We start from the raw sequence: 13,559 nt of genomic DNA, 5'->3' as shown, positions 1-13,559 counted from the left end.
GTTTGACGGGGGATGGGCACATAATCATAGATGTGTTTCTTGGTGAGTGATACGAGTAAAAATCATCTACAGTTATGTATATATGTCCACGTTAGAATTGTGAGAATCACAATAAATCTTGTGCCCCAGCGCGACTCAAGGTTTTATTGCTGGATCCCATCCTAGCTAGTCAAACTTATTCTTTGAATTAATGACATTGTCTCTATTAACAGCAAAACTTGCTCAGGTCACCTTAGGATCGTTAAAGAATGAGCGGGATATGTATAGTCCTTGCGTGGATCATCTCTTTTGGATAGTAATCATCCTTTTTACATACGTTGGATAATTATTTTAATGATTTAATTATTTCTTTATTAAATAAATGTACCATTTTGTGACGGAAGATAAATATAATTTGAAAAATGATGAAGAATCATTAAAATTGACATCAATTTACACATTGTTGATGTGGATGTATGTATGGAGTCATAGACACTTGTCATCTAGATACAAGTAAAAATCATCTATGGCTACGTGTGCACTTCCACATCAGGAATGTGAGAATCCATGTCAATTTTAATGTTACTCCGGCACAACTCATATAATTTTTTGAAGGAAAATACTGGAATGACACAAATGGAGACACAGAGGTGACGTGCACATAATTGTTGATGCCTTTTACTCATATCTCGCGGAAAAGCTACTACGGTAATGTGTGTGACACCTCATCATTTTGTCATCTTTGTGACACCTCTTTTTTTTAATATAAATATATATTAATAAATATTATAAACTAAGTTAAACTGGTTTATCTTGTTCGAGACAAGTAGACTTGACAGAAACAACTTGGCATCGATGGGGACAAGATGAAATATCGTGTTTTAAAATCATACAACTTTACCTTAACAAGTCTCATCAATACTATTTTTTTTTTTTTTTTGGTGGTTAGACTGGAATTACTTAATTGGTGATGTCGATATATCAAGATGATGATGTCGTGATGACCAATATTCACTCCTATAAATTGAAGAATGACCCTCTCAATTTGTATAGCTTAATTTTATAGACACAGAGAGAGAGAGAGAGAGAGAGAATGAGTTCACCCTTGATTTGTTCTCCCATTTCTCCTGAGAATAAGAAAGAGGAGGTGATCCGTCTATCTGCAAATTATCATCCTTCTATATGGGGTGATCACTTCCTCTTGTCACCCACAGACAATAACATGGTGAGCACGCATGGTTCTCATCACCCGCCAAGATCAGTTTAAATAATTCTTATTGTTTTTTTAATTTCTTACTCTAATCATCATAATTGTAGTTAAAAGGGTTAACAGTATACCACAAGTCATATGGTAGAATAATTTTTTTTTTCTTCCCTTCTTGTTATCGATATATGCAGATATCCAATACACAGACAATACAACGAATTGAAGTACTGAAAGAAGAGGTGAAGAAGCTTTTACAAGCTGCTGCAAAAAATGCCCTCGAACAAATGAACTTGATCAACACTATCCAACATCTCGGTGTGGCATATCACTTTGAAAAGGAGATCGAAGAGGCATTACAAATTATATATAATGCCCACACTAATCACCTTTATGATGATGATGATGATGATCTCTATACCATTGCGCTTCGTTTTTTTCTGCTACGGTTACAAGGGTATAATGTGTCTTCAGGTAAGCCTTATAATAGAGCTTAAAATACAATGAAGTACAGTGCATGAGATACACTGAATCCTCATTGATCGGTGTATTGAGTCACCAATAATAGGTGTATCAACCTTGTTGGGCGTCGGGAAACTTCTGTGTGGTTGTCGGGGCGTGCAACCACATGGATTAGTCCATATATATAATAATTACAGGTTTTGAGAAGAAAAAAATATATAAAGGAAGAAAAAGCATCATCCCCACTTTCAAAACATGTAATCCAATGACATGTGGCGCCATGCTATTGGTTTATCAGCTTACCACATAAATTCCTTAACAGCAAATTCGTATTCCCCTTAGTCTCGGTATTTCACTCTATTAATTTACGAGAGTTGCTATTGGCACCACAACTTTTACTATTACTCCCCAATTTCTTAAATTATTTATCACACCCCAATTAATGAATCATGTTTTTAAATGGTCGAGATCGATCCTAGCCCCTTATTTATTTCTTTCTTGCTTAGCTGGAAAAAAATTTAAAAAGAGTGGGGATGGTTGGATGAAACGATGCTCTTATGGATGGATTACCTATGTTTTTATTTGTTGCCTATGCTCGGGGTTCTCCAAGATGAGGAGATCATCCTCACAACAAACCAGTCCAGCTCGAAACTTCTAATTCAATCAGAAAGGGTTGACAAAAAAATTAACAATCCACAGTTTTTCAACTTGTAAACTGGGATTAGAAGTTTTAGAATATGCTGATTTTTTAGTGAGGATGATCTCCTCACCATAGAGATTATCCTCACAAAAAATCAGCCCATTTCGAAACTTCTAACCTATATAGGATGAAACATGACAACCATTTAATTGGCTCTTGATCCTCATCCATGTTTATAATACGCTTATTAAAGAAAAGAAAAAATATTTGTATTAAGGCTGCAACTTGTGTGGATTGACCCGAGCTAAATCCATGATGGATGGGCCTAGGCCTAGTTATGTAGAACATGAGCTGAGAGCCTATGTTAGAACAACTAAACCCGGCGTTAATTTGGGTTTAAGAAACCCAGTTCAATCCGAACCCTAGGCGGTATAATATACAAATATTTTGTATTAATTACATATTTTTAAACTATGGTTTTTTTTTTTTAATTATTTCTTGTTTAAGACATAAATTTTTTTTACTAATCAAAACAAAATTTGGCTTGTTGACAAGCCCAACCCATTCAACAAATTCAATCCGAGTTTAGAAATTCAAGCTCAGGTTGAGTTTAGGTTAATGGGGTCAAGCTTAATGCTTGCTTGAGTTTATTAACTCGATTTCGGGTTTGCCACTTGAGTTGAGCCTAGGTCAACCTTCCAACATGCATCCCTAATTTGTATTCATTTTATTTGTGCCTTGGTCAAGTTCATTTTGAGGGCATAGAAAAATATTGATAGATAGCATGGAAACTGGGTGATGAAACAGATGTGTTTTTGAAGTTCAAGGAAGCCGAAGGTGGCTTCAAACAGGTCTATATGAAGCTGCATATCTTAGTGTACAAGGAGAAGAAATACTGGATGAAGCCCTCATTTTCACTACTACACACCTAACGACCATGATAACTCACCTAAGCTCTCCTCTTAAGGAGGAAGTCGAACATGCGCTATATTTACCATTTCACAGAGGTATGCCAAGACTAAAGGCGAGGCAATATATCTCTATCTATGAAGAAGAAACAACAAGGAATGATTCATTGCTAGAACTTGCAAAGTTGGATTTCAATCTATTACAATCTTTGCATCAGAGAGAGCTGAAGGATGTCTCAAGGTAATTAAATTCCATTAATTATTAGTCACCTTAGACTATCTCATAGAGAAGGATCATTAGAAAAATGTTTGGTAAATGATCTATCAAAGAGGCCTTGGATGATTTCTCAACATTAATTTTCGGGTGAAAAATACATAGAAGAATAAAACTTTTGATCAAATTATGTAATTGGATATGATTTTAATATGAGTCATGATAATCTGACTACCCCATGTGGCATACTCAATTGACTACCTGATGTGACAAGTTTGGAACCATATATCCACGCTCCTAGGGATACACGTTTCCTCGAGAGAATTTTTTACGGGGAAGTGCAGCCGTGTATCTTGAGGAGTGCAGATCTACGGTTCCTGAACTTGTCACGTCAAGGTAGTTGATTGAGTTTGCCACGTGGGGTAGTCAGATTATCACGATTCTTAAATTATTGAATTATATATTTTTTGAAAAACAAAAAGTGTATGAAGCTGAATTCACTATAAGATTTTTTTTTTAACACAGAAGGGGAAATTCCCAAAAGTTGGAGAAAATTGTAAAAATTCCCTAAACAATAGACTATTCATCTTAGTTTCAAAAACAGTAAATTAGCATTTTCAGAGCTAGAATATTTTGGTTTAAGTGAGATTTTTTTTTTTCAATTTTATAAAACAATAAATATTTTTTTTTCGGTTTTTATTTCATCTAGATGGTTAAAAATAAAATTCCTCTTTATAAAACAGTAAATTTCTTTCCCTCTTTAGCCAAAATGTTTTAATTATGAAAATGGTACTGTACCCTTTTTGGAATAAAAATGAATAGTCTATTGTTTTGAGAATTTTTCAATTTACAGTGCATGTTTTTGTAGAATAGTCTAAATTATATATAAGTATTTTAAAATCATAGCCAATACCTAAAAACTTTTATATATTTGGGTAAAACAGTTAATTTTCTGTGTGTAATGTTTGGGATTCATTGATATTTGCTTGGTAGGTGGTGGAATGATGTCGACTTTAAAACAAAGGTACCTTTTGCGAGAGATAGATTGGTGGAGGGTTATTATTGGATATTGGGGGTTTATTTTGAGCCCCAATACTCCATGGTTAGAGTACATATGACCAAAATGATCTCAATTACAACTGTGATCGATGATGTTTACGACATGTATGGTACCTTTGAAGAACTTCAATTATTTTCAGATGCAATTGAAAGGTTTGTAAATAAGTAATGGTAATTATTTTTTTATTAAATGAAAATCAGAAATCTCCATTCTGGCCAAGAATTTTAATTAACCAATTAAATTCTTTAGGTGGGATATTGCGGCCGCAGATAAGCTACCAGAATACATGTCTGTGTGTTATCTATCATTATTAGATATCTTCAAAGAACTTGAAGAAGAGATGACAAAGGAAGGAAGATCGTTCTGTGTGTACTACGCAAAAGAATCGGTATGACATATATAATTCCACCTTAACTACCATTATTTATGCAGGCGGATTAAAAGTTTTTAAAAAAATTACTTAATCGGAATTCTGATATGATTTTAAAATATTTATGTATCCAAATAAATTTATGTATCTGTGTATAATGTTTTGTAATGAATTTATCTTTAGACTCCTTCGATTTTAAAATATTAACTGAATTCCTTAATTTGAAATCAAAGGGATATAAAGTTAAATTTACTACAATTTTTTATATACATGAATTGTTAAATTTATGGGTAAATTACCATTTCGTGAGCCGAATTTACAATTTCGGGTAATTATGCATTTTAGTTACCTAAACGTGACTGAGAAATCACAAATTTTTTAAGTGACGAGATCGCAGGTTTTAAGTGACAAACTCGCTGGTTTTCCCCCAAAGGGACAATCTGCTGGTTTGTATAGTGATGATCCTATTAAATGTAGCAAAACTTGTGAGATAGTCACTTGAAACCTGTGAGATTGTCACTTTAGACCTGCAAAATTGTCACTTTAAAACCTTCGATATAGTTGCCTTTGATGTTTTGGTTATTAAAATGAACTGTGAACCTGAATTGTAAATTTGTCAAAAGTTGGTCAGGTTTTCGTAAATATCTCTGAATTTATCCTCGAGTAGAACTAGGGGGAAGAAAGCACCCCCTCCCCCATGTTTTAGTCAATAGTAGAGATACCCCTATGTTTCAAATTGATGACATGCCACTTCCACGTTTTGGTCAATGTTAGAGATACCCCTTGACAGAATTTTCAAGAAGTAGAATGATGGCATTTTGGGTAGAAAAATCAAGGATTTTCTACGAGACATCAAATATGAATGGAATATTTAAGACTAGATTGGCTATTTAACATCTGAAAGATGACTGGTTTGAGAAAATCAAGGTGTTTTTTTGGTTAGAGGATGTAAATCTGGACATTTAGGTCATTTACACTAGTCTCTGAGAAGAAGATCTAGGTCATTTGATCAAAGACGTGGAGGCATATCCTTAACTCACCTTTTTTTCGTTTACTTTTATTGGTACCCGAACTTTTACATATTTTATTTTTAATTTTTAATGGCATTTAGATTTATATTGACATATTTAGTGTTGTAACATTAAATACCAGATGAAAATGTGGGTTAGAGCCAGCTTTCAAGAAGCCAATTGGTATTATACAGGTTATGCGCCAACTTTTGACGAATATCTGAATGTTGCTACAATGTCCACTGCGTACCCTATGCTTTGTGTCCAAGCTTTTATTGGCATTGGAGAAGTGGCAACAAAGGAAGCATTTGATTGGCTCAATAGTGTCCCCAAAATAGCTGTGTCTGCTGCTCAAATTGGTCGACTCCTTGACGACATGCTTACTGATGAGGTTAGACATATCTCTAATGTCTGTCATTTGGTTAAAATGTAGGTTGATTTACCAAAACTTTGGAGTTGAAAATTGTGAAACTCACAACCATAAATTTTCACTGTGTTCATATCCATTATTTTTGTAAAAAATGCATCGAATATACAACATGCATGCACTCATGGCATCTAATGTCTATTTTGCAAAAAAATGAAGATTGAAAAAGCTAGAGGCGCAGCTGGTTCGAGTGTTGCGAGCTACATGGTAGAACATGGCGTTACAGAGAAAGAAGCATGCGATGTGATACAAAAACTTATCACAATTGAATGGAAAGATTTAAATCAAGAATGCCTCAAACAAAATCCATTCCCTCTAGTGTTCCTTAAGCCAATTCTCAACTTTGCACGTATGGCAGAAGTCTTTTTCCGACGAGAGGAAGGATACACTAATGCAACCGGTTGTACCAAAGAAAACATTACCTCACTGTTTGTTAATCCTATTAGCATTCCATAATAGGAAGTTCAATTTGTAAGCTAGCGACTTTTCTAAGTTATTATTGTTGGAGAATAAAATGTACTGTTTTAAGGTGCATGAGATACATTGTATCACTGTCAGTATATCTAATTACAAATAGAAAGCTGTGATGGAGAATGATATATTTAGAATATATCAATTAGAATATTAGTATTAAGTTAGTTCCATATCTTGGTTGATGTAATATTATTTATAAATACGCGTCCAAAGGTTGTTCTCATCCCTGTGAGGGGAGATGCCAACCGTCCCTCCTTTCTACAAACACAGTTCATGTAATATTCAGCCAAGATTTATCAATAAATAGCTTCTTCTACAATTATTAAAAAGTGATAATTCCTAGCTAGTTTGCATATCTTTTCTTTATTTTTTATGTTTGCTTAGCAAGTGCAGTGGTTTTAATTTACGAATTGCAAAATAAAATACAAGATTATTGGGTATACATCCTACTTTACAATGATGGAAGAATATTTGGAAAGCCTAAAGTGTTGCCCCATTTTTTTGCCCATCATTTTCATTCAGAAATAATATATGTTCTTCCTTCCTGCCAACAAGAGATGCCAATGCCTCCGCCACTTAATTTATTGCCTTCTCTGAATGCAAAATGGACCTGAAATCCAATGAAACTTATCAACATAAGCAATTATCTACTGGATACCTTTTGTACTGACCCAATTTCAAATTTAGGGGATAAAACGTTTAATTTTGGGTCTAAAACTAATATTATTAGGAAAAATAATAAAATTGAGAAGTTGGATTCTTTTTTGAAAATTTTGTTATTTGAAGAAGTTGTCCCAAAATTGTGTATTGATGCTAATAATAAATAAATAAATGTGGTGGCTAATTTACGCACTGACACCAAAATCGTATCCAGTCCTACCCATCCAAGTTGGGACTAGGGAAATTCCCAAATAACGGTAGAGAAAAAATAATTTTTTTTCGAAAACGATACACTCTTTATTTTAATTCAGAAATAGGTAAGTAACCATTTTTTTTAATTAAAATATTTTGGTTAAATTGGGGGGGAAAATTCCTATTTTATAATAGAGTAAATGTTTCCCCACTTTAATTATTTCAGTAAACAGTTAAAGAATGTGAAATTCCGAATGGATTTTCAAGAGGGAATGGCGAGCAAAAATCCTTCTCAAGCTCACAACCCTATCCGATTCTATTAATTGAGGGGGTTCAGACTTAGGACAATGCTGTGAAAGATGACTTGAACTCGACTGTTGGGATATTTCATGGGTTTGAAGATGAGGAATCTTTCTCTCATGAGTTCGATGTCAAATTGTTGTACTACAACCCAGACACAGCTAGTGGTCGAACAAATGAAGAAAAGAATCAGTAGAAGGTCCTAGTTGAACATGGGTTTGCCAAAGAAGACCCGATCGAAGAATCCCCTCTAAATCGTTTTTCCATGTTTGGGTTAGTTTGGAATATAAGAGGAATTTTGAATTCCTCATCCCAAATTCGATTGAAGAAAATAAAGAATGCCTTAAATCCCTTATTCATGGCCATCTTGGAACCCATGTCAAGGTATGAGTCAAATTTTCAAAAAAATTCAGGATAAATTTTTTGAATAAAAAGAGGCTAAATTTTTTATTTATCTGTTTTTTATGGTACAAGGATTCATCCAAAATAAAGCTTGTGGTAAGTACTGGTAGTGATTTATCTTGGAGTTAGAATTGTTGGAATAACTACCATACAACGTGTAATATAATCACAACGAAAATTAAACCCTTTCCTACTTTGAGTGATAAAAATAAACTAAAAATATCCAATCAATATCAACACCACCATTATACCAAATAACGTCAATCCAAAGTGCAAGATAATCCAACTAAGCAAAATAAACAACCGCAAGTAACACAAGATTTTTAGTGTGAAATCCTTCAAAGTAAAGGTAAAAATCACGGGACTTGTCTCGGTAGTCCACACCCAAATCTTCCACTATCAACAATAATGGGTTACACCAAAATTCTCTCAAGATCAATTTAGAGGCTCACAAGATTACAATCAGCATCAAGAATACTTACTCTTGGTTTAACAATATAATAAACATCATCTAATAAAGATGGATTTCACAAGAAACAAAAAAGGGAAAAGTTTAGGTCCCACCAATGAAATCTCTCAATAGAGTTGAAAAGAGAAGCTAATCTTGAAAAATAACTCGGTAGAGTTATAGAGATTGTTGCAAGGATTCTCCATGCCAAATTTGAGCCAAATCGGATAAAGTTTGACTTTTGATTTTCTTACCCTAACTCTCAAAAGTCCACCCCTTTGCTTTTCTTTTTTTCTTTCAACATTGTTATTTTCTTTTTCTCCCTTTTTGTAAACCCAAGAACAGCTGCCCCCACTAAAGAACCAACTGCTGCCTCTTTTCTTTTTTCTTTTTTTTCAAATTGAATGGGCTTTTTCCCTTATTTCTCTTGGGTGGCCCACATGAGGTAGACCCAACCCAACAAGAATGAAGAATGTTCCAACGAAGATTGGCATTATCTAGGCAACTTGAGAGATCCAAGAATGTAGACAATTGTGGGATGGGCTAAAGAATGCAATTGACTTATTAGATAATCTTCCGGTGGTAGGTGATTTCAACGCAAAGGTTTTTAGGCCCTTCCATGTAAAGTTTGAAAAATGTTTAGTTTTACTCCATTACAATTGGGATATATACAAGTATGGATACAAAATGAATCTCTTGATTGAAGAGATATATACAAGTATAGAAACTACAACAAGAATTCCTATACACATAAGGAAATTATAGCAGAGATTTCCAAAAGTGATTGCCTATATTAATATAGGAATTACAATAGAAGTTTCCCTTGATTACAGGGAGTCTTGTGAGGTCTGATATTGCTAGATTGGTTGATCATGCTAATACACCCCCTCAAGTTGGTGCATGGAGATTAAAAATGCCCAACTTGCTTATCAAACGATGGAAATGATCACGTCCAAGAACTTTAGTGAACACATCAACTAGTTGATCATGGGTAGATATATAACTGGTTTGTAAAATGTCGGTTTGGAGCTTCTCACGCATGTGATGACAATCAATTTCGATGTGTTAGGTTCTCACATGATAGATTCGATTCGATTAGCAGCTATGTGAAGAGTAGCTTGGTTGTCGCAAAAAAGAGTAGTTGGTTGGTCACGAGGAATGCCAAGAAACAGTATTTTGCTTCAGCGGCTGAACGAGAAACAGTATTTTGTTTCTTTATTTTCCAAGATATAGGACTATCTCAAAAAAGGATACAACAACCGATAGTAGAATGATGGGTAGAAGGGCAGCTGGTCCAATCAGAATCACACTAATCAATGGGATGTAATGCACTGGCTGAAGAGAGTAGAATACCGGTTCCTGGAGTGCCTTTCAAATACTGTAAAACATGTATGGCAGCGTCCATGTGAGGTTTCCTAAGCTGGTGCATAAATTGGCTAAGGATATATATTGACAAGATAATATCAGGCTCGGTTGTTGCGAGATAAATCAACTTGTCGATGAGTTGACGATACTGTGATGGATCAGATAAAGAATCTCCTTTGTCAGACAATCGTAAATGTTGTTCCATAGGAAAATTAGATGGTTTTGTTCCCAATAAGCCCATGTCAGTCAAAATGTCCAAGACATACTTCCGTTGACAGAGAAAGATGCCTTGTTTGGAATGGGCTACTTCAATTCTACGAAAGTTCTTCAAAGTACAAAGATTTTTCATATGAAATCGGTTACGCAAGAATTCATTTAATTGGGCAATAGCTTGAGGATCATCACCGATGATGACAATATCATCAACATAGATGAAGACAAAAGTCTTACTAGAGGGAGACAGTTTTGAGAATAACGAGTAATTAGCCATGGACTATTTAAATCTCTAATCTTGCAAAGTATCAGAAAATTTTGTGAACCAATTACGAGAAGCTTGCTTGAGTCTGTATAAAGACTTAAATAGCTTGAAAACTCATGGCTCCCTCTTTTGTGAGAATCCAGGAGGAAGAGTCATGTAGACTTCCTCTTCTAAGTCACCATGGAGAAAGGCATTGTTGACATCTAATTGATGCAAAGGCCACCCAATTGAAACGGCAAGACCGAGAAGACAACGAACAATCACCAATTTCGCAACAAGTGCGAAAGTTTCATGGTAATCTAAGCCTTCTTGTTGGGTGTATCCCTCAGCAACAAGACGGGCTTAATGGCGTTCTATTGTACCATCAACATGCATTGATTTTGTAAACCCATTTGCAACCAATAGGATGTTTATTTGGTGGTAGAGAGGTAAGAGTCCATATATGATTCTCTTCTAATGCTTTTATCTCATGAGCCATGGCATCTTGCCAACGGGCCTCCTTAACTGCTTGGGTAAAGGTGTGAGGCTTAACATCAGAAGTAATGGCATTGAAAAATGCATGATAAGAAGACGATAAATTTGAATAGCATGAATAGTTGGATAAGAAATATGGAGTACCTTTCTTAGCTAGTTTGTCAAAGGATGATGGAGATGGGCATTGAGCAACAACGGAGCATTCAAAATCAGCAAGATAACGTGGTGGAATGCATTCTTGTGTGGAACACCTAAGAGGCATAGGGATTCCATTAATGGTGGGAACAAAGGAAACATGACCTAGGGATGAAGTTGGTGTAGTTATTGAAGGAATGAGACCGGTAGGGGATGGGTGGATGGTGGTGTTTGTGTCCATGACAGCTGCACTATGCCAAAGGGAAGATCGGGTATTGAGCTGTGATGGAGGTTGGTCTTGAATATGCAATGGGATGACAATATTTTCTTTTGTGGCTGTTTGAGCTATGTGAAATGGGAAATGTTTTCTTGAAACTACACATCACGGTGGGTGAATGTTTGTTTGGTTTCAAGGTCACAAACTTCGTAGCCTCATTGGCCATAGTGATAGCCCATGAAGACACATCGTCGAGCTCGGAGATCAAACTTGTGTTTATGAAAGGTGTTGTGGGCTTAACACATACAACCAAAGATCCTTAAGTGCTTGTAAGTGGGTTGGGAGTGGAAAAGGACTTCATGAGGATTTTTGTTATTTAAAAGGGTGTTGGTAATCTTTTGATCAAGTAGGAAGCTATTAGGACACATTCACCCCATAAATGCAGTGGTAAGTTTGCTTCGAATCGTAGTGCTCAAGCAACCTCGAGTAAATGGCGATGTTTTCTTTCAAGTACCCATTCTGTTGGGGTGTTCCAACACAAGAGTGGTGATGCATGATTCCATTTTCATGGAATAAGTTTGCATTTTAGTGCTAAAAAATTCATACCCATTATCAGTTCTTATGGTGTGGGCCTTTCTCTCCTCCATGTCACCCAATTCATATCTCCACGTGTTATAGCTTAGTTTGGTCTACACATGTGGGGGCCTATTGAGTTTAGTCCCACATCGGACACAAATTGCCTTGTCTCTCTCCATATAAGCTCCTAGGCCTCCCCACTCATTGCTAGTTGGTTTTGAGTTGGACCTCCAAATCTATCATTCCATTCCTCCAAATGTACTTTCTTTCGGATGGTGTTGATGATCTTTATTTCACCATTGATTTTGATCAAGCTTTTTTCGAATAACCTTCTCCTATCCATAATGGTTGGAGACGACTATAAAAGGTTGAAGACCTCGGTGTGGGATTTGGCAACATTCCTTCGACGATCTTGTTAATATTCAGATGAAAGAAAATGAATAAAAGAGAAGATCTACAGTGAACTTGTAGAGTATTTTTTTACTTGTAGACTTTTAGCTAGTCAACTTTCAACTCACCCAATTCCAACCAATCCCATTCCCAACTTATCCACTCCCCCCCCCCCCTTTCATTTAGCTTGGTAACTTGGTTTTTATAGACAAAATGTAGATACCTATGTTATCATACGGTTTATCTAGGTGTTTAAATGAATTGTTGAATTGAGGTGTAGTTGAGGGCTTTGAGAGATGAACTCATACTAGTTAGTTGGATTGTGAAAGTGTCATTGATCCGTGGGTGTGGATCCGCTTTTTATTTTTTGGAAGTCGCCACCTAATTTTACAGTCTACGAATCAAAATATGACTTTAAACGGGTAAAAGGTACTGAACTACAAAAAAAAAAAAAGGTCCGGAGATCACGTTACGGGATTGGAAGGTGTTAGGTACCAATCCTGCTCGGCGAACGCCGGTCTCTACTTTTTTTAAAAATTTTACATTGCAAGAAAAAACAACCTAAAAATCAAAATAAAAAGATTACCTTCTTTATCTAGGTGAACGCGACGGTTGATTTCCTCATAAATTGGCGGAGAGCGTTCCTTATGTGAATCTTTCTACTTTTATCTCCATCCTTATATTTGTTTTCAATCTCTGAGATGAGATTCTATTTTCTTAGATCTGAATATTTTTTGATTTTTTTGAATTTTTTTTAGAGTTTTCAGGTTTTTTTTTTTAAGTGAAAAAATAGGGTTTGAGATTAGGTATGGACTTAAGGCTTTAGATTTAGAGTTTTGGGAAGTCTTGAGAAAAATTTTGGCATCTCTTTCCTAAGGTTTTTCTTGACCTACGAATTTAGGTGGAGGAGACTCATTTTTAAAGAGCTTTTTGGATATTAGGATTTTGATTAGGTCTCTTAGAGATAAAGTTAAGTTGTTTCACTTAGGTTTTATTTGAATTTTAACTTTTGAATTTTGACTTATGTAAAATGAGAATTTTTAAAATTTTTGGAGAACCCTTCAATGGAGGGTTCTTTATTAAATTATATTTTTAATTCTTCAAGATCCCCGATAGAGGGTTCTTTATTAAATATCATGTGAGTCCCACTTAAATTAATGGGTCACCACTTAAA

The 13,559-nt window shown here is 35.2% G+C and overlaps 1 protein-coding gene and 1 non-coding gene across 2 annotated transcripts; one reads left to right on the top strand and one right to left on the bottom strand.

Moving 5' to 3' along the window:
* The first annotated feature begins 1,072 nt into the window (after positions 1-1,072).
* Positions 1,073-7,067, top strand: LOC147391603 ((-)-germacrene D synthase-like). Its single transcript, XM_086457691.1, has 7 exons — positions 1,073-1,204; positions 1,378-1,657; positions 3,107-3,434; positions 4,401-4,619; positions 4,717-4,855; positions 5,990-6,238; positions 6,434-7,067. Exons 1-7 carry the CDS (start codon positions 1,073-1,075, stop codon positions 6,728-6,730), a joined length of 1,644 nt encoding a protein of 547 aa, XP_086313817.1. The 3' UTR covers positions 6,731-7,067.
* LOC147391604 (U6atac minor spliceosomal RNA) lies at positions 6,893-7,016 on the bottom strand. Its single transcript, XR_015170370.1, has one exon. It is a non-coding gene; the product is annotated as a U6atac minor spliceosomal RNA (small nuclear RNA).
* Positions 7,068-13,559: the final 6,492 nt, after the last annotated feature.

The sequence above is a fragment of the Akebia trifoliata genome, chromosome 11 (genome assembly GCF_017979445.1).
Source record: "Akebia trifoliata isolate Shusen 1 chromosome 11, ASM1797944v1, whole genome shotgun sequence".
Taxonomy (NCBI): domain Eukaryota; kingdom Viridiplantae; phylum Streptophyta; class Magnoliopsida; order Ranunculales; family Lardizabalaceae; genus Akebia; species Akebia trifoliata.
The sequence above is the reverse complement of the archived record's forward strand: the minus strand, read 5'-3'. Positions and strand labels throughout refer to the sequence as shown.